We start from the raw sequence: 24,495 nt of genomic DNA on the forward strand, positions 1-24,495 counted from the left end.
GAATATAATTTTGTAACAATGTTGAAAAAATCTAAAAGCAAACTATACAACAATTATCTTTTTTTTTTAACAAATTATAAACGAAATAAGATACAAATAAAATAAAGTCAAGTAAGAAAATAGAATGTTAAATTTAAAATTAATGAGAATGACATGTGTCACAAACGTAGAGTGCCAAATTTACAAAACCTTTCTGTTATTATATAAGATTGTCAACATGAAAAGGTTCTTATTATTGAGTAGTGGGAATACAAGTTTCACAGTACACATACACATGTCCAATCCTGCACAAAAGAAGTTAATAAGGTTACGGAATAAAAATTTCTAAACACTCACTAGAACAAAAATTCGTCCCATCAGACAACTTTAAGAATACATAACTCGAGCAACGACCGTCACATCGACAACAAATCGGTCGAGTGTTACAGTTGTTGTATAGAACTTTCACCGTCACATAGTAGTGATAAAACTTGTACCCTGACTTCATATAAGCAGCGGATCCAAATACACAACTAAGGTGGATATTGATGTAAGATTTGTTGCATATATAGAACCATTTGCTTGGATCTAGTTTTCCCTCACATACTTCACACCAATATGTTTCATTTGAGGCTTCTCCATAGCAAAGGGAGAGAGGTAGTGCATCATATTTGTAGTGTAGCTTATCTGGAATGGTGGCGCACTTATAACATAAAGAAAAATCACATAGAGTACACTGTAGATAGAAATCAGCACCTTTGGTCTTGCAACCCCCACATAAAACCATTTTGTCCACAGTAGAAATGGGGATAAATAAGGGATGTTCATGACTTTTGTGGGTGAAACTGTCAGCAACTAAGATGCATCTAACATCTACCTGAAACCTTCTGCAGCTACCCGTAGCGCACTTGTAACTGAAACCAGCGAACGCTCGAGAACAAACGACACATTTCAAGAAATTGGACTTCTTTGGAGGAACCGGGTCAAGGAAAAGAGGGTGTTGATGCAATGCATGATCTAACTTTCGAGGAAGATTTGCGCATACCTCATGTAGAAAAAAATCGCATTGCGTGCAGTTGTAGAAATTGTGGGAGTCGATATGAAGGATGCACGCTTGACATTGTTTGTCCTTGTCTCGAACACCATTGTACTTCTCAAGCTTTAGATTATGTTCATGACAAAAATACTTGATCAAATCATCACCAACAATCTTGAATGGCGCAACATCTTCACTTTCGTCAAGTTCTTCGGGCTCCCATTCGAGTTCTCTCCGGTCCCATATTGTCTCATGAGTTGCACATTTGGAATGGACCACATAAGAGCAACAATCATCATTGCAAGAATAATGCCCATAGTTGTTGTCAATTGTTTTGTAGCAAAGACGACACGAATATATAGTTTGGGGTGAGAGAAAAGGAGTGAAAAAAAGACGATGAGGGTGACGGGTGAGTTTTATGACGCGTGGTAAGTTTATACAACTTTTATGGACCACATAGTTACATTGAAAACAAACATAACTTGGGTCCGATCTTTCTACCAACCCACAAGCATCACATGGAAGCAAAAGTGGTCGAGGAAGGAAAGTTAGTGAGTGGTGATGGCTTTTTGGATTAGAGATAGTAGGAAGTGGATATTTTTCGGCACAAGTGATACACAAACCAAAGTTACAGAGAGAACATCGGTAGTACGTAGATCCGGCGTAATAAGTAGTTTCTTCATACAATTCTTCTCCACACCAAGTGCAGGGTGGTATGACATGGGAGCGGACGAAGGAATCATCTTGGCGGCTATGATGTGTATGGCGGATGAGAGGATGCTGTGAATGATAGGGGTGCCTCATCTTCCATTGCGGCTGATTACATACAATGTGGATCTCCACTTTACATGTGGTACAATAATAGAAAGGAAAATTATACACTTCTCCTCTATTGCCTTCACATACAAAACAAGCCGGATGACCGAATCGGGGAGAGAGGGTGTGAGGATGAGCTGGATGAGACATACGGCATACCACCTCTTCCTCTTGACCATAAGACATGATTCTTTTTCTCTCTAGCTTCTTTTGTTTGTTTTTTCTTTCTTTTTATTTGTCTAAGAACTTTTTTTTTTTCTTTCTTATTTTGATTGTTATTGATACAATATGAGTGTATATTTATGTAGGTGCGGGCAAACACAGGTAACAGTTTATATTCTTAAGAATGACCCAAATATAATTTTATATGCAACTGGTTACAAATAATAATAATAAAAAGTTATAATGACTTATTTGTTCCTCCAAACATGTCTCCTAGACTGTCCATATGTGAACAAACCACGATGTTCAATTTATATATTCTAGAATGACCCAGAAAATCAATTTTTATCCGCAACTTGTGATTAAAAACTATGGCTGACTTCTCCCTAAACATATCTCTAGGTTGTCCGTATATGAAATAATTGTGTGATACTAATACTATGACAACAACTAAACAGGCTGTTAATAAGTTGAAATATATTTTGTCTCCAGGCTGTTTCGATCTACTTATAGAAAAAGTGTTTTATATTTGTCTTGGCAGTAGATGGTAGGAAGCTACAATTACGTTACTAACTCAAAGAATCGAATGCCAGCGATGTTGTATTTAGAGTGATCTCCTATCTATTATACTAGGTATTAGCCGTTGCATAGGCACAGATTATTATATAATTAGTTATGTTAACTAATTTTAATAATCATAAAAATATATAAAAAATAAATGTTCTAAATGTAAATAATACACTTTTTTATTTAAATTATAAAATATCGAAATATATAACTTAGTTAGATATAATTAATAGTAAATACATATTTTTGAATTTATTCGTTTTTTTTATTGTCAGCTCACATAATAATATCAAATGGACCAATAAGCAAAGAATCAGGCCTTATGATTTTGTGTTGTCATATATATATATATTTATTAAAACGATATCACCAAAAAAAAAAATTTGTTAACAGTTTTATGTATAACAATTATTTTAAAGCTAAGTAAGGAGAAAGATAGGAATAAAGCATACAAAAATATGCCTCATATCATAGAATTTATCATATATTTAATATTATAAGTTTAGCTAAGTTATAAATTTATTTCTTATATTTTATCTATATTTCTAATCATTTGAAAATAGATAGTATAATTAACAATAAATTCTTTTTTGAAACTATTTTGTGGGTTATTAGATGGGGTGATAAATCAATGGAGATAGAATGATGGCAAAAATATGATTCCATTATGTTATGGTCAATTATCTTTTTTTATTTTATTTTATTACAAACATTTTTTTAAAGACAATCAAACTATAACTTATGTAATATGAAATACAATATTAAAAATTATTGAAGTTATATATGTATTTAATACATTATATATATGATTATTGAATAATATGTGATTTTCATATATTAGAACATATTATATATTTTTAAATTAGTCTACCATAAATTAATTTGATTTTAAATTTTACTTTAAAAAGTATGAGAACATTTTATATATCTCTAAACTTCTGTTGTTTTTATTTTTAGGTTAGATGGTATATGATTTCATTAAAATATATATATATATATATATATATATTAGATGTTAAAACTAAAAAACTAAGAATATCTTCTTGTAACAATGTAAAATTTTATGAGAACATTTTATATATCATTAAATTAGTTTGATTTGTGTTTTTAATCTTAGGTTATATGATATATAATCTCACAACAAGAAAACATGTCTTTTGCGATGGACATATATATCGTGAATCCCTCGCAAATCGGCAAAATCGAGAGATTTGCGAGGTACGTCCGTTCCTCGCAAATCGCTTCTCGCAAATTGGTCAATGTTGCAAATCCCTCGCAATTTTTGCGAGGAATAATTTTCCCTCGCAAATCTCACGCATATTGCGAGGAACTATTTGTCTAGCAATATCCTCGCAAATTATGTATCTAGTAAATCCTCGCAAATTTGCGATACATTTGCAATTAATATTTCCGTCGCAAATTCTAATAACGGTATAAAAAATTAAAATTTTGATTTTGGTAAGCTTAATTAATATTAAACCCTGTAATTAAAATTAAACTTGTAATTAAAATTAAACCTTGAAAACTTATGCAAATTAAAGCTGTAATTGCAATTGTCATTAGTGCCCTATCGTTGATTATAATTCTTGAATTATATCATTTTTAAATCATTAATAGTAAGTAATGTAATTAGTCTTAGTAGTTTAAAGTTTTTATTTGGGAGGGAATTGCTATGTTTTGTGTTGTTTGCGATAGTATTGCGATTAATTTGCTATGGGTGTAGCAAATCAGTCGCAAATTTGTCGCAAATCTTGAATATCTAATTTTAAAAAACCATCAAAATGATTGTAGCAAATTAGTCAAATTAACTTTCAAGAATATTATAAGGTCCAATGGTTTCATTATACTCTTTTCTATCATCAAACTTTCCAAAATTGTCCAATTTTGCATCTTACTCTAAACATGATGATGTTCTACACTATATCACATATATGTTCATTACATTGAGACAAATATTTGCCAAATTGTCCAATTCTCTAACAATTTTGTGTTGCAATGCTATTTTTGATTATAAATTTTGGATTCATCTTTTTTAATCATTAATAGTAATGTAATAAGTCTTTAGGGTTTAGGGTTTAGGGTTTAGGGTTAAGGGTTGTAATTTGCGAGGGAATTGCTATGTATTGAGTAGTTTGCGATGGATTTGCTATGACTTTAGCAAATCCGTCGCAAATTTGTCGCAAACGTAGAATATCTAATTTGCAAAAACCATCAAAATAATGTTAAAAGTTAGTAAATTCACCTTATGAACACATTCAAATGTATTTCAGAATAATTCTATTAAGTTTTGTAATATTTATAAAAAATTATTATCCTAACTTTGCAATGGATTTGCTATGGCTTTCGAAAATCAGTCGCAATTCTATAGCAAATTTGCTATGGAGTATGTTCTTGCAAAATCATCGCAATATTGCGATGGATTTGTGAGGAAAGGGACCTTCCCAGCGAATTTGTCGTAATCCGTTGCAATTGAACAGCGGATTTGCGACGACTGAGTTCCTCGCAAATTTGCGAGGGATGTGCTATAGTTTTTTGTTTTCTAGTAAATCCCTCGCAAATCTACCGCAAATTTGTGAGAGCTGTACTTCGTCGTAAAAAGCTTGTTTTTTTGTAGTGTCTCATTAGATATTTAAAAAAAACAAAAGATGAAAGAATATATTCTTGTAGCAATGTAAGTTTTTATCGGAAAACAAACTATACACAATATACCATTCACTACAAGAAAACATGGATTTTACGACTACAATTAGCGACTATATATGTAGTCGTCATTTTTGGCAACTAAGTAGTGACTATCTAGCGACTATTTTACGACTACAAATATTTGGTTGTATATTAGCCGTTTTTTAACGACTGCATATGTTAGTCGCTAGTTTAGTCATAATTTAGTGACTATTTTATGACTATATTGCACACCGAAATATGTAGTTGCTAAATAGTCACCAATTTAGCGACTAATATGCGACTTATAGTAAACAGTCGCTAAGAAGTCGCATATCAGTCGCTATTTAAGAAAATCATAATTTTTAAAATTTAACCCCAAACCCTTAACCAAACCCCAAAACCTAAATCATAAACTCTAAATCTTAGAAATTAATTCATAAGTCATAAATTCAAAACTTAATCCCAAATCATAAACCTATACCCCAAACCTGTACTTTAAACCTTATATCTAAATTTTAAACTTTTATAATGTATAGTATATAGAAATTAAATTATAAACCATTTAACCAAAATATAACCATTATGTGTATAAAATTAAATCTAATCTAAAACTATTTAGTGTATATATATAATTTAATACTTCCAAAAACTAATTACTTATAAAATTTATTAAATTAGTCATTTTAAAATCTGAAACTAATTGTTGATAAACAAAAAAAAAACTTAAATACTATATCATTTAGTCTGGGCCTTGAGAGATTTTTGTACCACTTTGGATTTTGATATGAATTGAAAATTGGCCAACAAAAAAAAAGAAAAAAAATCAACAAACAAAGAAGGGTCAATTTTCCAACTAGCCATATTTACATATATAATTAAGAATATAGCATATTATTTTGAAAAATTAAGTGAATAACATGAAGGGTAGGAAAAATTAATTTTGATGGTTTGGTGGCAATGGTGGCTGGAGGGTGGGTGGCCGGGATTACAACCAGAGGTGGTGGCGGCCGGAGGCCGGAGGTGGCGGTGGCTGGTAGCCAGAGGTAGGTGGCCGGAAATTGGTGGCTGGAGGTTGGCTGAAAATCGGTGGCCGGACATCGATGGCCGGAAATTAGTGGCCGGTGGCTAGATGTCGATGGCCGGTTGTGGCGGCGACCGGAGACCGGTGGTGGCAACGGCCGGTGATCAATAGTGGTGGTAGCTGGAGGAAATCTAAACCCTAGAAATTAGTTTATTGAGAACCTTAGGGGTATATAATACAGTCTATACAGAATATATTAGCTTTTAGTGGTTAGAGTAGTTACAGAGTAAATTATAATTTGTTTTTAGGTTTTAGGGTTCAATTCCCCAACAAAGAAACCTTCACCAACCCGTGCCTCTATTTCTTCACACTACACTTAGAAAAAAAAATCATCATCACTCTCAAAACTCTTTCGGAGAAACTCTCACTCTCATTTCTTCGAATCGCGATGACTTTGTACGGCCAAACCTCCGACCGTATCTCCAGATCTAGAAGGGAAACTTGTTTCCGTGGGAGAAGGTCAGTTTTTTCTATCTCTGTTCCCCCCTTTAAATCTGATTTTGGGATTAGGGTTTCTGGTCTACGGTTGTAATGACCTTAATATTCGAATTGGTTTGAAGACGACATATAAGAAGAAGAAGCTGAGAGGTGAAGCGGAGGAAGACGANCGGCATAGAAGACGAAAAAGCTAAGCCGTGGATTTATCGACGAAATTAGAAGTTGGGATCTCAAAACCGGGAAAGATCTGCTTCGATTCAAGTCGTGTGCTTCTCCGGCGCACAGCCGAAAACTTGGGTCGACTAAAGAATCAATTTTTCTATCAAGCAACAATGGGTCAAGTTCATTTTTGCTCTCACACCTATCCTCTCCGACGTTCTTGAAGGCTTAGTAGTTGCTTTCATTTGTTATCCTTTTTTATCTTTTTCTTGTTCCGTTGTAGGAGCATGGATTTTCACTTTGATTCTGCTAAAAACGAGTTTGATTTATCTGCTTGATATCGGTAGCCAATGCTGATGTGATCCACTTAGTTGCCTTGTTGCGTCTCTCATCCCTTGTGTGATTGCAGATGAGGGAGGATAAGAAGTAGAAGAATGATGAAGGAGAAGTGAGGGAAGGAGTAGCGCATCAATAGCTTTGTTGCCACGCGGGTATATCTCTTGTCATTTCTTTCAAATGTCTAGCTCCATCTGTTTTGGTCTCCATGGAGGTGGGTTTCTTTTCTTTCAAAAATCCTGGAACTGCTTTGTTATTTCATCTTTTCAGAATTCTTGAGTACTTATGTGCAAAATTTTTTTTTTTTTTTTTTGCTTTCTTTGGTGGGTTTCTCTCAGATCAAGTGTCAGCTGTTTTGGTTGAGTCTTGTGGCTTAAAGAACTTAAGGCTCAACTCGGCTCTCCTCAGTGTCACCAAAGTCACCGAAGGTACTCAAACTAAGCTCTCTAAAAGCATATCACTTCTTTCACAGAGTCACCTCAGTTTTGGTGATTTTATATGATAAAATCTGGTATGTGTGTGTGTTGGTGTTTGTGTTTGTGTCTTTGAAGCTTATGGTTTGAACATGTGATTTTTGTTTACTATATTATTTTGTTGTTTGTGATCAATAGACTGGATTTGGAGAAGCTTGAAAGCGGTTGGCTGGAAGAAGATAGGTAAAACCCTTATGTTTATTTTATTACTCTTGTATTACTCTTCAATTCTTTGAAGTCACATTGTTGCATGCGTAAACCATCTGATTCAGTGTCCTATTGTTCTTAGGTCGAAGATGATGTTTGGCTTACAGAGAAAGCCACAGCCAAGCACACTCTTAGACAGAGCTCATGATGTACAACTTTATTTCAGAGCGTAAGGTAAACTTTCATTGGTTAAGACATTTTCTTATCCTATTGTATCTTTTGCTATTAAGGTACAATATATATACTTTGCTACTTATTGCTGTGAGACTTTTATTAAATCTGTCAAAAGAGTCATTTGTTTAGAAGCCTCTGTTGTAATTTTTGTGAGGCTTTTTGTTGAATTTGTCAAGAGTTATTTGGTAATACCGATCTCTAGACACCTGTTTTATATGCACTCTTTAACTAGAGTCACCATTGTCGTTCTTCTTACTCACACTCAAGTTTTTAAGCTAGAAGACATGTTAGTTATAGTGAATTGCTTGTCCCGATGGTTTCTCATTTCTAGTCTCGATTTTGAAATCGTGTTATATTGATAATGGGAAATGAGTCCCCATGATACATTTTTTTGTTTGTTTGTTCTGAAGGTACTTGAAGAAATGAGTTGCTCTTGGAACATTAGTGGGAACTACCTAGGCTTCAATGATGGAATACAAAGCAATTGAGAATGTGCGACAAACCATTTATTATGTAGTTTTTCATCTATTTTTCTAATTATGTTTTTTGAGGAGGATGAAGTATTCTTATTTTTAGTTATGATTTTTAATTTTATTTTGTAATACAATTTTTTTGTAATCATGGTTTATTAATCATAAATATAGTGCTTAAAAATAATGTTTTAAAACATTATTCATAATTTAAATATATTTAAAACAATTAATAAAATATATATAATTTGTATAAATACTGTATAAATACAATAATGTATAAATACTTAAATACAACTATAGTCGGTAATTAGTCATCAATTAGTCACTAAATTTGGTGACTACATTATGACTATTTTGCGTTGTCGTAAACTAGTCGTAATGTAGTCGCTAAATTTAGTGACTATATTACGACTAAATTTACGACTATGCAAAATAGTCGTAATGTAGTTGCTATTTGGCGACTAATTTTACGACTATCTATTTTAGCGACTCTCGATTTACGACTACTGATTTTCGTCGCTATTTAGTCGTAACACACCGTTTAGCGACTAAATAATAACTAATAGTGCAGTCGTTATTTGCCTGTTTTCTTGTAGTGATTTAAGATATAAATAAAATTGAAAGAAAGGAAAAATATTTAGAAACGTTTAAAATAAATGAAGAGGACACATATATTACAGAAATAAAGCGTCGTCAAATGTTGCATTGTTTCGCAAAATTAGATAAAACTTTGTGATATCATATAAGATATAACTCGATCAGTATAATATTACGTGCTGTAACATGGGTATAAAATAAATGGAATCAACTAACAAAGACGGATCCACGTTTGAAGATTATGAAGTTTTCTGACCAATAATTAATCCATTTCCATTGTACATGCAATCTTATCACTAGTCTCGATTTTTCCGTTCTCTTTTGGATTTTACCGATCATGTAAAGTCAGTCTATACATTTTTAGTTTTTATATACATAAATTCAGTTCCCTATGCGATGCACTGATGGCTGATGCACATATATGCTATGATGCTTGGTCTCATTAAAATAAATGTAAAAATGATATATATATTCTTAGATTAATCAAACGACTTTCTCCACACAAAAACGCAAAAAAGATAAAAACAAAAAAAAAAAAAAACAAAGAGGAGATTGAACAAATTCATCGTGGGTTTCTTTCTCTCCGGCGGCCTCCAGATTATTCAGACTTAAGCTCCAGTATGGCTCCTGAAGGTACACAATTTGATGAGGGAGAGGATGATGATGAGTTCTTCACCTCATATGATGAGGTCCATGAGAGCTTTGATGCCATGGGTTTGCAAGAGAATCTTCTAAGGGGTATCTATGCTTGCGGTTTCGAAAAGCCTAATGCTGTTCAGCAAAGAGGAATTGTACCCTTTTGCAAGGGTCTTGATGTGATCCACCAGGCACGGCCTGGTACTAAAAAAATCGCTAGTTTCTGCTCTGGCGTCTTGCAGCAGCTTGATTATACCCTTGCTCAGTGCCAGGCTCTCGTTTTGACCCCCACCAATGACCTTGCTCAGCAGATTGAGAGGCGCCTGGTTGCCCTCGGTGAATACCTTGGCGTCAGGGTTCACGCCTGTATTGGTGGACATAGAGGCCGTCAGGATCTTCCCGTTCTCAAGGCTGGTACTCATGTTTTGGTTGGAACTCCTGGTCATGTTATGGACATGTTTCGAAGACAATATCTTAATACTGACTGCGTCACGATGTTTGTCCTTGATGAAACTGATGAAATGCTCTCCCTTGGTTTCAGGGATCAGGTTTGTGATCTTTACCTTTACCAAGTTTGATTATATGTATCCCTACTGGTATATATGGTTATTACGTTGTTATTATTATACACTCATGATGTGATCAATATGACTTGGTTATATATGTTGTACTTCCGGGTGGAATTTGCAGATCTATGCCATATTCCAGTATCTCCCACCTAAGACTCAGGTTGGGGTATTCTCAGAAACGATGCCACCAGAAGTTCTTAATATCACAAGAAAATTCATGAGCAAAGCAGTGACAATCTTGGTGAAACGTGATGAGATGATCAAACTTGAAGGTATCAAGCAATTCTACGTGAACGTGGAGAAAGAAGACTGGAAGCTCGACACTCTCTGCGATCTTTATGAGTTTCTAGCTATCACTGATCAGAGTGTCATCTTCGTCAACACTCGTCGTAAAGTTGACTGGCTCACAGAGAAAATGAGAAGCCGTGACCAAAAAGTCTCAGCAACTCGTGGAGACATGGACCAAAACACAAGGGACATCATCATGAGAGAATTCTGGTCTTCATCAGGTGGTAAGCTCATCACATCCAATATCTTGGATCGTGATATTGATGTGCTCCAGAAAGTCTCTCTGGTCATTAATTATGACCTCCCAACTGAGCCGAAGGATTACCTTAACCGTATCGGAAGAAGTGAAAAGTTCGGGAGAAAGGGTACTGTTGCAATTAGCTTTGTGACTCGTGACGATGAAAAAATGCTGTCTGATATTCAGAAATTCTACAATGTGGACATTGAGGAGCTGCCAGAAAACGTGAATGATTTCCTGTGAAAGAAGAAAAGGCTACTTGTTTGTATCTAGCTCTAGCTATGTTTTGTCAGATTTGTTCCCCTTTTTCTTTTCTTTTTTTGCCAGGTATGAGTTACCGACTTACGGGTAGATAATATGGTTTTAATTTGACGCTTTATATACAATTCATGAGAGGACTACCATGCTGGATTTTCGAATTTAACAAGATTATGTGAATCTCTCTCTCTCCCTTGAGACGTTGATTTAATGTAGGGCAGGGACGTCAATGTATATATCTTTGTGTGTATTGGTTTTGAGGTGAGTCAATTAACTAACTGATTACAACACATCAGGATCTACCTTTGATATATCCTTGAAGAACAAGACTGGTCGAAGAGGAGTTGAAAAATATTCATAGTTTCGTCAATATCTAATCTTTTTGTTAAAATGTGATCCCAAATCAACGCTGTCCTGCATCAGTTCTAATATCTTTAAACCATCGTCTGTCCTGTTAGATAAGCGTCAACATTGCTTCGAGCCTAAGTATCCTTATCAAATTGGATAAAGATAGGCTCATCATAATCCTATTCAGAGTTAGAAGGTATCTAGTTCTAATAGGAATATGATTAGTAAAAGATTCTATCTTATTATATAAAGTTGGGTTTTCAAAGTTAGCCATTAACAAGATCATGACACGTGTCAAGTATACTCATGAGATGTTGACATGTGTCAAAAATTATTATTTTTCAAAACAGCTAATTAATATAATAACATTAAACTTACATAAAATTTACATGTTTATATCTAAAAAGAAATTTCCTAAAAAAAAAAATAACAAAGCTAATATATTTTTCATTGTACGGTAATTATATTATACATGTTTTCTCAATTAGATTTTGACATGTATAAACCAAAAAAAAATATTCATTAAACATGTATATTATTATTAATCAATAAATAGGAAATAAAAAATCTAAAAAGAATAATATAAGTTATGTCAAAAGAATTATTATTTTTGAAACATAATAGAAATCTTAATAAATAACATAGCATCTCAAGCTAATATTTATAATACAAAACAATAAATATAAAAAATTAAGATTATATAGTGCGAGTTAAAATATCTCGAGACGGAGTTATATAGCGGGATGGGTTTGTCGATATTTATATAAATTTAAAATATCATTAATTTGGTGTTACATGGGTAAACTAACATTTCATTATTTTGTTAACATTATCAGTATCAGAGAATAGACATATCTAATTAAAATTGATTAAATAATTATTATGTAAAAAACAAATTATATTGCGGTATTATATGATTTAAACTTTAAATCATAAAATTAAAAACTATTATATAATTATAACATATTTAACCAACAAATAAAATTTATAATTTAAATGTTTTAGTTATAAATAATTTGCACCGCGGTGTACCGCGGGTCATAATTTAGTTTCATAGTATATTGTTTGATCCTGAAGTGTTACGACGATACCACTAGATCGTGGTTGAGTGCACATTATGTTTTAATTGACCCTTTGATCAATATGCAATGAAAGGGAATCAAAGTATATAAAGCCCGCTAAATTAATCGAGGATGGAGACACTAATGGAGGTTCCAAAAGTGATTCTACAGTTAGTAACATTATAAATTTCGAAGATAATTTGATGGTTGGTGTTTCTGGTCAAAATTTAGAGTTTTCTCTTCTAGATAATGTCAATGATTCCATTATTGAAACAAAAGCTACTTGAAAGAGTAATTGAGAAACGATTTTGAAATTTGGGAAGTTAGAACGGTAAACCGTTTTAAAATTGGTTTCAAACCGGATTTATGTGGTTTTTTATCTGATTTGGTTCGTAAACCATTTAAACCCATGTATATAGAGAAATATATGAGAACTTTTGATTCCGGTAGAAATAAGTTGAGAACTTACGATTCGAAAATATTTGAGTCGAGGTCATAGTTCTAAGTAGTTTTGGTACAATGCGATACTTCTGAGGAGTAAATAGGTCATCGATCCTTTAACGTGATTATGACATATGTCATGTTATGGATTGTTTATAAAGTTTCTATTTTGTATATTTGAATGATCTAAGACTTATATATACTTTCATGATTATAATTTTCAAATTTTTACTTTTCTTATGTTATATTAACTTTCTTTCAATTTCTTAATTAAAAACTTTTATTGGGTTGGTCATAAAATCATTGTACTCGAGTAGATAATTTTAACTAGTCGTTCATCCAAAATATCTTTGGAGTAAAAGAATTGATGGTTAAAAAAGTATGTCACAAAACAATTTTAATAATTATAAGAACTACAATTATGCCAAAATGAAAGTAAAGCAAAATAAAATTTAAGAAATGTTCTTGAAATTTGACAATAATAATATTTGTAATGATGAGTATTTGGCAAAAGTTTTAGTGGGGTATAATTTTGCTTTATATTATTGTAATAACTGTTATAATATATTTAAAATATAAAAATATAAATCAATGTATGAAGGTAAATACAAATATGATTTTTATCTCTAACTAAAATTATTTATATATTTACTTTAGGAAATAATTATATATATATATATATGTGTTTAAAAAATTATATAGGGTTTAAGATTTATTTTCTTCAACAATTTTAAAACCCGCTGTCGTGCGGGCCCTTATCTAGTTCTATAAATAAGTATGTTGAGTTGTGACAATCCTTAAGAAAGCACAAAGAGCTTGTGAGGTGTTTAGTTTTTGAGTCATATTTCTTAACATCAATAAAGAAGAGTTATTTCGTTAAATCACTTGTGTGCTTGAGAAACTTTATTTGGTAGCAGAGCTTTAAGGACAATCGATCCTTAAACATATCATCGGCCAAGGCATGGCAGACGGTGAAGAAATTGTTGCAGCAAACATCACACGCAAGGAGAGTGCTCCTTCATCGCTAAAATGCCCTATGCTAACTGCCACGAATTAGACCAGTATGGGCTATGCGAATGAGGATTGTGCTGCACGTACACAAGGTTTGGAAGACGATAGAACCAGGTTCAACCGATGCTGACAAGAACGATATTGTGACAGCATGGATCTTTCAGTCAATACCCATATCTCTTATAATCTAGGTTGGTGATCAAAATACTCCAAGAGATATTTTGAACTTGATCAAAAACCAGAATCTAGGAGCATATCTTGTCAAGGAGGCACGACTACAAAACCCTGATGTCTGATTTCGAGAAGCTAAAGATGATGGATTCAGATACAATCGACCACTTTGCCAGCGAGTTATCCCAGATCTCGTCAAAAGCGACATCACTAGCTAGGAGAAGAAGTTCCTTAGCAGTCTACCAAGAAATAAATACATACAGTTTGTAGCATCTTTGGAACATCTTCTTGACCTTAATACAACAGGATACGAAGACATCATCAGAGGCTTAAAATTTATTAAGAAAGGATACTCAATATTGGTAAGCAGGACGAAAGTCAAGATAAACTGTTGTATGCAAGAACAGATCAATCGAGTTTTGGGAACTCAAGAGGACGAGGCCGTGGACGAGGAGGAAGAGGAAACAGAGGTTGAGGCAGAGGAAGAGTAAATAAGCAGGATCACACTTTAAATCACACCGAACATAATCAGATCAAGGAGAAGAAAGAAAAAGTGTTGATCTGTTTTCGATGTGATAAACCGAGACATTATGTCTCCGCTTGTCCTGAAAGAAAACAAAATCATCAAGATGTAAACAAGACAGAAACAGTAGAAGCAGATGCAAACCTATATATGCATGAAATCATGTTTCTTAATGAAAAGAATATACTACCAAAGAAGTTCGAGCAAGAAAAAATCGAAGAAGGAACTTGGTATTTAGATAATGGTGCAAGAAATCACATGGCTGAAGTCAATTCATTCTTCTCGAAGTTGAATGAAAGGATCAAAGGTAAGGTAAAATTCGGAGATGGATCATGTGTTGACATCAGCGGAAAAGGATCGATCTTGTTTGAAGGAAAGACTTGAGAACAATAACTAGTAAGCGATATATACTACATTCTATAGCTTAAAAATAACATTCTTAGCTTAGGACAAGCAACATAGCATGGTTGCGATGTCAGAATGAGGAAGAATTATCTGACACTGCATGATCCGAGTGTTTGTGTGTGTGATAATTGATGACTACACTCGATATATGTGGACTATACTGCTAAAGGAGAAGAGTGAGGAGTTTGAGAAGTTTAAAAGTTTTAAAAATCTTGTCGAAAAGGAGTGTGATAAGCTGATCATGACTCTACGTTCTGATAGAGGTGGGGAGTTTACCTCAGGAGAATTTCAAAATTCTTGTGAAAAATGGAATTAGAAGGCACTTGACAGCTCCCTACACACCACAACAAAATGGAGTTGTTGAAAGGAGGAACCGTACGTTAATGGAGATGCCAAAGAGCATTTTAAAAGCTATGGGAGTTCTAAATTATCTTTGGGGCGACGCAGTTCGGCATTCTACATATGTGACTAACAGAGTTCCCACAAGAACGCTAAAAAATCAAACAACCTATGAGTGTTTGAGAAACAAGAAACCGAGTATAAAGTATCTTCGTGTTTTGGGATGTCTTGCTCATATGAAAGTTGAACCAGTAAACTTAAAGAAGCTTGATGACCGGTCTCAGACAATTGTTCATCTCGGGATAGAGCCAGGAACAAAAGCTTATAGGCTCTATAATCCAACAACAAAGAGAGTTGTTGTAAGTCGAGATGTTGTTTTCAATGAAAAGGATGGTTGGAATTGGAAGGGAGCTGATGTGGTTGTTGAAAAAGCACATGGTATGTTCAGTATGACTTGGGGAGGATTAATAGATGAAGGATAGGGACCATATATGAACAATCAGACAGAGAACAGTCATGAAAACGAAGCTCAAGAGGAGCAAGAGGAAGAAATTGATCATGAAGAATCTGATGGAGATGATAATGAAGCTGACAACGGACCTACAGAATTTACGCAACAACAGCAGCTTCGACGATCAGAGAGACAAGTCAAGCGTCCTAGTTATCTTGATGACTATGCACTTCTAGCAGATATTGAATGCGAGAGGCTTCTACTATCTATCAATGATGAACCATTGAACTATGAAGATGCAAAAGGATTAATTGAATGGACAAAGGCGTGTGAAGAAGAAATCAGTTTGATCAACAAGAACAAGACCTGGAAGTTAGTGGAAAGACCAAGAGAAGTTAAAGTTATTGGTCTTAAATAGGGTTTTAAGATCAAGACAAACGAAGATGAGGTTTTCTCAACGAAGATCAATCAGCAAGTTTAAAGCTCGTTTGGTTGCAAAAGGATATGCTCAACGAGAAGGGATCGATTTTGATGAGGTTTTCGCTCTGGTAGCTCGACTTGAAACAATTAGGTTACTTGTTGGTTTGGTTGATTCTCACGGCTGGGAGATTCATCACCTCAACGTCAAGACAACGTTCTTACATGGAGAGCTAAACGAGGAAGTTTATGTGTCTCAACCCGAAGGTAAACTCTCTAAAGCTTTATACGGTTTGCGACAGGCTCCACGGGCATGGAACACCAAGCTGGATTAGATACTGAAAATTCTGAAGTTTAAGAAGTGTTCAAAGGAAAGTGCAGTGTATCGTAAGTCTGAAGGATCAAAGATTCTTATTGTTGCTGTGTATGTCGATGATCTGTTCATCAATGGGAACACACTAACAGTTATACAAGATTTCAAAGCCTCCATGTCATCAAAGTTCGAGAGGACAAATCTTGGTAAGCTCACCTATGACCTTGGCATTGAAGTCTTTCAGGGTGAAACTGGAATTGAGCCTAAACAGGAGGGATATGTGATATATCATGGTTTTTAGGTGTTTTTAGCCATGATATAAGTCTTATTAAAAGAGTTTTTTTTTGTATTTTTAGAGTTTTTTGAGTCTTTATATGATTTAGCATGAATGAGAGCATAATGGAGTTAAATAGGAATATTTGGAGCTTAATCAAGCATTGAGGCTGAGTTACGAAGTTGAGAGGAGAATTCAGAAGTCATCATCGATCGATGCTAGTGATGGTGTCGATGCATCATCCAGCAGAAGAATTGGAAGTTTTCCCACAAGTTTTGAAGATTTACAAATCTGTTTCAAAGTTTTCCATATTTGCATCATTAGTCCTTGGACGTGTTTCAGGAATATAAATAGGTTTTAGAATTTTGTTTTAGGTTTGGGTTCTCTATTTTACAATAGGTTTAGTATTTGAGGTTTAAGATTTAGAATTTAGTCATTTTGTATTTTAAAAATGGTATTTTAAAAATGGTATTTAGAATTTAGTCATTAATTAAATCCTTTTCAAGTTTTTTTTTGTTTTGCTCAATATCTATGAATAAAGCCTATATAACTCAATGGTATCTATCGCTCATGCTTCTAACTTGACAATAGTTTGTTTCTCTATACGAATCTAACTCCTCTAATGGTGAGAAAAGTCCTCGACACGAATCAATCATATTATGGAACGATTCGAAACACTTTCTTATGTACTCATCTTTGTTATTGTTTCTTATATATTAGTCCTATATCTTAGAATAATTTGGACCAATCCCTAGTTCTTCTAATCAACACAAGATCTTGTAATGATATTGCATAACAACTAAATCATAGTTTTACATTTATTTTAAAACTAAATAATACATTAAATTTTTTGAAATATGATCATTTTTCTGTTAATAGTTGAATCATATTATTATTACTAAAAATATTTCTAGTATTGTTTTTAATAATTGTAAATTTTTATTTATATTTTTTTATTTATTTAGTTACTGTTTAAAACTTTTTTTTTGAATACTTCAATGCAAAAAAAAAGATAACATAAACTTGATAGATGACACTCTCAATTGCTTATGTGGCATTTCGTGAGAAAAATTTTTAGAGAAATTAGTCAATTATGCCATGAACAGTGTCGATCTTTTTCACCGCCATTTCTGTGTTTGGCTTTTCCCGTCTGGCACAAAGGAAATGTAAGAATACTCTTATGCCCTTCTCCCATCAATTTCATTTGTTTCTCTCTTCTTCTCTCACTTCTCCCATTTCTCTTAATCTCTCTCTATCTCTCTCTAATTCACCATTTTTGTTTTTCTCAAAACCTCTAAAACTTCATCCTCTTTCTCTAAACCCCCATCTCTCCACATATCCAATTCTCTCTTTCTTCAAATTTTCATATCTCTTTCAAACCTCTATATGATTCACCTGCCCAGAATTTGCGATTCAAAAAACACATTTGATGCATTTCCGGTGGAACAGATCCACGGTCCGGTGGACAAGACTTCTTTTGTCTCTCGATGGACCAGATCCGGTGGACTAGAGAACTGGTAAACCAAACTTTTCCATTTTACTAACGAATCTTGTTCATCTTTGAGATCTTCTAAAGCTGATATCAATACTTTGGTTGTCGAATCTGGTCCACCAGAAGCACATCATTTTCAATGCATGTGTGGTCAAAAGACTTGCAATGGACAAAAAACACCGACGGACAAAATTGGGGTACACAAAGAATTTTGATGTTGGATCTGATCCACTGTATCTAAAAACCTGTTGTGCGAACAAAATTGGGAGTGGACATAAAAAACCTAAACAGGCATGATTAATGTCCATCACAACCATGTCCCCATTTACATATTCATATATGTTTGGTAATCCATTGTTGATTGTGAAAATTGTTATTCAAAACCCGTTTGTCTATCGATTAACTAACATATTCATTTCTCGTTACTGTAGTAATGTTGTTGGGGTACTCACTGACAATGATGTGGCCATGGTGGACCAAATCAGACAGACAAGGTAGATGTCCACTCGGTGATGGACCATTCGCAAGTCACACAATAATTATTAGTCCATTTTTGTACAAACAACACTTAATGTTTGTCCTATGCGGTGGAAATTGTATATCTGCTGTTTTTGTCTACCGTTTCTTCTACCACTATCCTAGCGATGGACATGTATTCATGTTGTTTGTGTCTATCTTTAATATGGTTGTACAACTAATGCAGTGTTTTTTTGCCTACCTTATTGTCATCTCTCTATTACAATATGACCATAGCCAATTTAATGAAACTTGTCCATACACAATCTACTGGCAATAGACATTCTAATGATGATGGATATGTCTTTCTGTTATTTTTGTCTACCTTCCCGCGTATCTCTGTCCCATGCGGTGGAAATTCTCACGAACTCAATCAATAATTCCAACGTTTTCCTTCTATTAAGCCAAGGGCAAATTCGTCTTTAATCACCTCTCCCAAACTAAAAAAAATGACATTTTCACGAACTCAGTCGAAACTGACATTTTTGACAAGTTTTTAAGCAAAAATGGCATTATTGGCCGAAATCCCAAAATTTTACGGTGCTCCTAGACCTTTTTATATAAGATATCAACGATAATACAGTGATAATTGTCAACTTGAAAATGTTTTTTTTTTCTTTACGAGAGTGGTGGGAATACAAGTTTCACAGGAAAACGCACAATGATACAGACACACACATACACATGTCCAATACTGCACAAAAGAAGTTAAAAAGGTTACCGAATAAAAAGTCCTAAACAATCATTAGAACAAAAATTCGTCCCATCAGACAACTTTAAAAATACATAACTCGAGCAGCGGCCATCACATCGACGGCAAATCGGTCGAGTGTTACAGTTATTGTATAGAACTTTCACCGTCACATGGTAGTTATAAAATGTGTAGCCTGACTTCATATAAGCAGCGGATCCAAATACACAATTAAGGTGGATATTGATGTAAGATTTGTTGCATGTATAAAACCATTTGCTTGGATCTAGTTTTCCCTCACATACTTCGCACCAATATGTTTCATTTGAGGCTTCTCCATAGCAAAGGGAGAGTGGAAGTGCATCGTATTTGTAGTGTAGCTTATCTGGAACGGTGGCACACTTATAACATAAAGAAAAATCACATAGAGTACACTGTAGATAGAAATCAGCACCTGTGGTCTTGCAAGCCCCACATAAAGCCTTTTTGTCCACGGTAGAAATAGGGATAAATAAGGGACGTTCATGACTTTTGTGGGTAAAAGGGTGATCAGCAGCAACTAAGATGCATCTAACATCTACCTGAAACCTTCTGCAGCTACCCTTACAAGCGCACTTGTAACTGAAACCAGCGAACGCTCGAGAACAAACCACACATGTCAAGAAATTGGACTTCTTTGGAGGAACCGGGTCAAGGAAAAGAGGGTGTTGATGCAATGCATGATCTAACTTTCGCGGAAGATTTGCGCATACCTCATGTAGAAAAAAATCGCATTGCGTGCAGTTGTAGAAATTGCGTGAGTCGATATGAAGGATGCACGCTTGACATTGTTTGTCCTTGTCTCGAACACCATTGTACTTCTCAAGCTTTAGATTATGTTCATGACAAAAATACTTGATCAAATCATCACCAACAATCTTGAATGGCGCAACATCTTCAGTTTCGTCAAGTTCTTCGGGCTCCCATTCGAGTTCTCTCCCATCCCATATTGTCTGATGAGTTGCACATTTGGAATGGACTACATAAGAGCAAAAATCATCGTTGCAAGAATATTGCCCATACTTGTTGTCAATTGTTTTGTAGCAAAGACGACACGAATATATAATTTTGGGTGGGAGAAAAGGAGTGTAAGAAAGACGATGAGAGTGACGGGTGAGTTTTATGACGCGTGGTAAGTTTATACAACTCTTATGGACCACATAGTTACATTGGAAACAAACATAACTTGGGTCCGATCTTTCTACCAACCCACAGGCATCACATGGAACCAAAAGTGGTCGAGGAAGGAAAGTTAGTGAGTGGTGATGGCTTTTTGGATTGGATATAGTAGGAAGTGGAAAGTTTTTGACACAAGGGGTACACAAACCAAAGTTACAGAGAGAACACTGGTAGTAATAAGATCCGTAGTGAGAAGTTTCTTCAAACAATTCTTCTCCACACCAAGTGCAAGGTGGTATGACACCGGAGCGGGCGAAGGAATTATCTTCATCGCTGTCGTCATCGCTGTCGTCATCGCTATGAAAGCGGTAGCCACCCATGAGAGGATGTTGTGGGTGATAAGGGTGTCTCATATTCCGTAGCAACTGATAACAACGACTGTGGATCTCTACTTTACATGTGGTACAATAATAGAAAAGACGATTATACTCTTTCATTTTACATGCAAAACAAACAGCATCACCGAATCGGGGGGAGAGGGTGTGAGGATGAGCTGGATGAGACAATAATAGAATAGACGATTATAACTCTAGTTTCTTTTTGATTGCTTTTTTTTTTTTCTGTCAGAGAACTTTTTTTTTCTTTTCTTCTTTTGATTGTTATTGACACAAATATGAATGTATATTTATATGGGTGCGGGCAAACACAAGTACCAGTTTATATTCTTAAGAAAACGACCCAGCAACCACAAGTACCAGGTTGGAGTATTCTCAGCAACGATGCCACCAGAAGCTCTTAATATCACAAGGAAATTCATGAGCAAACCAGTGATGAGAATCTTGGCGAAACGTGATGAGCTCAAACTTGAAGGTATCAAGCAATTCTACGTGAACGTGGAGAAAGAAGAGTGGAAGCTCTCGACTCTCTGCGAACTTCATGAGATTATAGCTGTCACTCAGAGTGTCACCTTCGTCAACACTCGTCGTAAGGTTGACTGGCTCACAGACAAAATGAGAAGCCGTGACCACACAGTCTCAGCAACTCATGGAGACATGGACCAAAACACAAGAGACATCATCATGAGAGAATTCAGGTCTTCCTCTGGTATTCTCATCACAACTGATCTCTTGGATCGTGATATTGATGTGCGGCAGAAAGTCTCTCTGGTCATAAATTATGACCTCCCAACTCAGCCAGAGAATTACCTTCACCGTATCGGAAGAAGTGGAACTTTCGGGACAAAGGGTGTTGCAATTAACTTTGTGACTGATGACGATGAAACAGTGCTGTCTGATATTCAGAAGTTCTACAATGTGGACATTGAGGCGCTGCCTGAAAACGTGGCCGATTTGCTGTGAAGAAGAAGAAGGGCTACTTGTTTGTATCACTAGCTATGTTTTGTCAGATTTGTTCCCCTTTAGATGGTATGGTTTTAAGTTGACGCTTTGTAAGACAAAAGTGATCAAAAGAAAACACTCCAAGTTAATATTCAGTGCAATGTTTTTTATTACCCAACTCGAGTACAATGGAAAATGAAGTTGTTACTAATTTAATCTTTAACCATTTTGTAAATACTCTCTCTAACTAGATTCTTAGAAGAAGAACAAAGAGAAACATTTCGATTGTACAAATCTTATTTGGTTGCTGAATACGTCACTAGAAACATACTCTCTATATACATATATAAGTACTACTACATGTTGCATTTTTAAGCTATACGCTAAACATTTAGATAGTAGTAGTTAATTTATGTGACACTACAAGGACAAACAATACAATAATTAACAAACAAATAGAGTGCTGGAAGCCAAACAGTCTTTTAGATGATGTTACATTTGAAGTACTTTCTGAATACTTCCTCTTCCTTGCAGTGCAGAGAGATGACTTTGTAGACTTCAATCAACAATTTCGGAAACCGTACGGCAAAGTACTCATCGTATCCTTCTGGAACTGTTCCGACAAGTTCCTAAGACATGAGAGAATTTCAAAATATCATCAGTCTAAGCTCGTGTGTGTAACGAACGGTGTTTGAGGGATTCAATTATTATAAGATGAAACCTGAATTTCTGGTGGAAGTTCACGATAATGATTCAGTTTGTTCCTAATGACTCGTAACAAATCGCGAATGCTGTCGTATTTGTAACGTCTGTAGGACCCGAAGTTTGTGATGAAAACAGGTTCTAGCTTTTCATCCCATTTCCCTCCTATAGCAACTGGAGCTGTACTCTCCATTGCTTTAAAGATTTCAGAATCAGCTTCTCTATTTTCAAGCTCAACTCGGTCACTGGCATCCCGAAGAAAAGACAGTCTCGTCTCCGAGTCCCAAAACATAGGATGGACCACCACTTCTGCCGCACTAGGACTGCAAATAGCAAGCAACACATAATAAGAGATTAGGTTTTGTCGAGTGAATATTTAAACAATCAGAGAGGAGAATCACAATACCGTAAATCAGGGTTTGGGTCCAACAAACGAGATATGAGGTCTGAAGCTTCTGGAACGTGTTCTACTAGAAATAGGTCGACTTTGTTCTTCACAATATTGACATCTCGTTCAAGGTCATCTCCAAATGGATGCTTACAACCGGTAATCGTGTAAAAGATGACACAACCTAAACTGAACATGTCCACTGCACGAGTTTGACGACCTTGTAGAAGCTGCTCTGGTGCTTGCCAACCCGAACTACCAGAACCTGTATTTTTCAAAGAATATATTTATACTGGTTTGAAACTCTATTCATAAGCACAATCACATATTCAACCAAGGATCATACAACACGCTCAGACACTAACATGCGTTCTCCTTACCAACTTATACCATCATGTAGTTTTTATCTAGTGTTAATTTTGTTTTACGAGATCAATCAGTCATATTTTTAAAAGTGTTACATATCCAACATGAGGATCAAAGAAAGATAATCAAGAAAACTTACCGGTGGCAAGTTGACCCAATGATGACATATCTCTAGACATACGTTTGCTAATGCCCATATCAGAAAGTTTAGCAGTCATCTCTTTACTAATTAAGACATTTTGTGGCTTCAAGTCCCGATGAACTATTCCCAATTTGTGTAAGTGGACAACCCCATACACCATATCCCTGCATCAAAACACCAACAATCTGAAGAATGTAAGTTTAAACAGTAAATCAGCAAACAAGGTTTAAACTAATCTAGCATTTTATTATATATCACATAGCCTAGACTTATGAAAAACCAAATAGTTGCTAACTTTGATGTTCAAATGAAACATCTCTTAATCCAAGAATCTTAATCCAAGAATATTATAATGACATATATTGAAAAGCATGAATTCAAAATTAACCTCAATAGTTTAAGCATGAAAGGTGACGGGCGGCCCCCGGCTTTCCAAAAATTGTTTCCTCTGATAACTCCCTCCAACGAATCCATTTGTATCTTATATGAAGCTACTGCTTCAGTAGATTCGTTGTTTCCCAATATATTTGTCATAGAAAACTCTAAATAGGATTTGATAAGATCATCTAAACTGCACGTGCAACGCTCTAGAGAAAGGTATACAAAATCTTGATCATACTCCACACCATACCACCGAATGATGTTAGAGTGTTGGTCGGATGCAATGAGGTTTTGAATCTCTTTGAAAGCAACCTCATGATGAGATCGAACAAGGCGTTTTACAGCTACAGGCCGGCCTGCGTAAATACCCTCAAACACCACAGTTCCGTTACTTCCCTTTGCGATTTCTTTACTTGA

At 34.9% G+C, this 24,495-nt stretch overlaps 5 protein-coding genes and 1 long non-coding RNA gene across 12 annotated transcripts in view; 3 read left to right on the top strand and 3 right to left on the bottom strand.

The window, feature by feature from the left end:
• Positions 250-2,079, bottom strand: LOC104790794. The gene has a single exon (XM_010516582.1). The coding sequence runs from the start codon at positions 2,015-2,017 to the stop codon at positions 308-310; it is 1,710 nt and encodes a 569-aa protein (XP_010514884.1). The 5' UTR covers positions 2,018-2,079; the 3' UTR covers positions 250-307.
• On the top strand, positions 6,650-8,665 carry LOC104790805. Of its 3 annotated transcripts, none has more exons than XR_768822.2 (6): positions 6,650-6,764; positions 7,312-7,452; positions 7,577-7,666; positions 7,850-7,894; positions 8,001-8,092; positions 8,503-8,665. It is a non-coding gene; the product is annotated as an uncharacterized LOC104790805 (long non-coding RNA). The 3 variants fall into 3 exon arrangements; XR_768819.2 differs by lacking the exon at positions 6,650-6,764 and adding an exon at positions 6,916-7,079; XR_768820.2 differs by lacking the exon at positions 6,650-6,764 and adding an exon at positions 6,916-7,079 and having other exon boundaries at positions 8,513-8,665.
• LOC104790817 (eukaryotic initiation factor 4A-2-like) lies at positions 9,649-11,367 on the top strand. Its single transcript, XM_010516604.2, has 2 exons — positions 9,649-10,346; positions 10,489-11,367. The coding sequence occupies exons 1-2, from the start codon at positions 9,783-9,785 to the stop codon at positions 11,134-11,136; spliced, it is 1,212 nt and encodes a 403-aa protein (XP_010514906.1). The 5' UTR covers positions 9,649-9,782; the 3' UTR covers positions 11,137-11,367.
• On the bottom strand, positions 19,631-21,175 carry LOC104708145. Its single transcript, XM_010424650.1, has one exon. The coding sequence runs from the start codon at positions 21,173-21,175 to the stop codon at positions 19,631-19,633; it is 1,545 nt and encodes a 514-aa protein (XP_010422952.1).
• Positions 21,452-22,161, top strand: LOC104708154 (eukaryotic initiation factor 4A-6-like). The gene has a single exon (XM_010424661.2). The coding sequence runs from the start codon at positions 21,452-21,454 to the stop codon at positions 22,118-22,120; it is 669 nt and encodes a 222-aa protein (XP_010422963.1). The 3' UTR covers positions 22,121-22,161.
• Positions 22,377-24,495, bottom strand: part of LOC104790826 (serine/threonine-protein kinase/endoribonuclease IRE1a-like) — a 4,482-nt gene continuing 2,363 nt past the window's right edge. Inside the window, exons 5-10 of one of the 5 annotated variants that reach the window (XM_010516638.2) lie at positions 24,191-24,328; positions 24,086-24,127; positions 23,695-23,861; positions 23,208-23,454; positions 22,821-23,124; positions 22,416-22,728 (exon numbers count right to left, since the gene is read on the bottom strand). In XM_010516638.2, the coding sequence (XP_010514940.1) occupies positions 22,582-22,728; positions 22,821-23,124; positions 23,208-23,454; positions 23,695-23,861; positions 24,086-24,127; positions 24,191-24,328 (1,045 nt within the window). In that variant the 3' untranslated portion in view covers positions 22,416-22,581. Of the gene's footprint in view, positions 22,729-22,820; positions 23,125-23,207; positions 23,455-23,694; positions 23,862-24,085; positions 24,484-24,495 lie in introns of all 5 variants that reach the window. The other 4 variants (XM_010516615.2, XM_019228189.1, XM_010516622.2 and 1 more) reach the window with 4 other exon arrangements.

The sequence above is a fragment of the Camelina sativa genome, chromosome 1 (genome assembly GCF_000633955.1).
Source record: "Camelina sativa cultivar DH55 chromosome 1, Cs, whole genome shotgun sequence".
Classification (NCBI taxonomy): domain Eukaryota; kingdom Viridiplantae; phylum Streptophyta; class Magnoliopsida; order Brassicales; family Brassicaceae; genus Camelina; species Camelina sativa.

What these genes read in the sequence shown, in the direction of transcription:
- LOC104790794 (XM_010516582.1), bottom strand. Translation starts at nt 2,017, where the DNA reads ATGTCTTATGGTCAAGAGGAAGAGGTGGTATGCCGTATGTCTCATCCA.
- LOC104790817 (XM_010516604.2), top strand. Translation starts at nt 9,783, where the DNA reads ATGGCTCCTGAAGGTACACAATTTGATGAGGGAGAGGATGATGATGAG. An exon ending in CCCTTGGTTTCAGGGATCAG is followed by an intron (nt 10,347 to 10,488) that starts GTTTGTGATCTT and finishes TGGAATTTGCAG; the next exon opens with ATCTATGCCATATTCCAGTA.
- LOC104708145 (XM_010424650.1), bottom strand. Translation starts at nt 21,175, where the DNA reads ATGAGACACCCTTATCACCCACAACATCCTCTCATGGGTGGCTACCGC.
- LOC104708154 (XM_010424661.2), top strand. Translation starts at nt 21,452, where the DNA reads ATGGGTGCGGGCAAACACAAGTACCAGTTTATATTCTTAAGAAAACGA.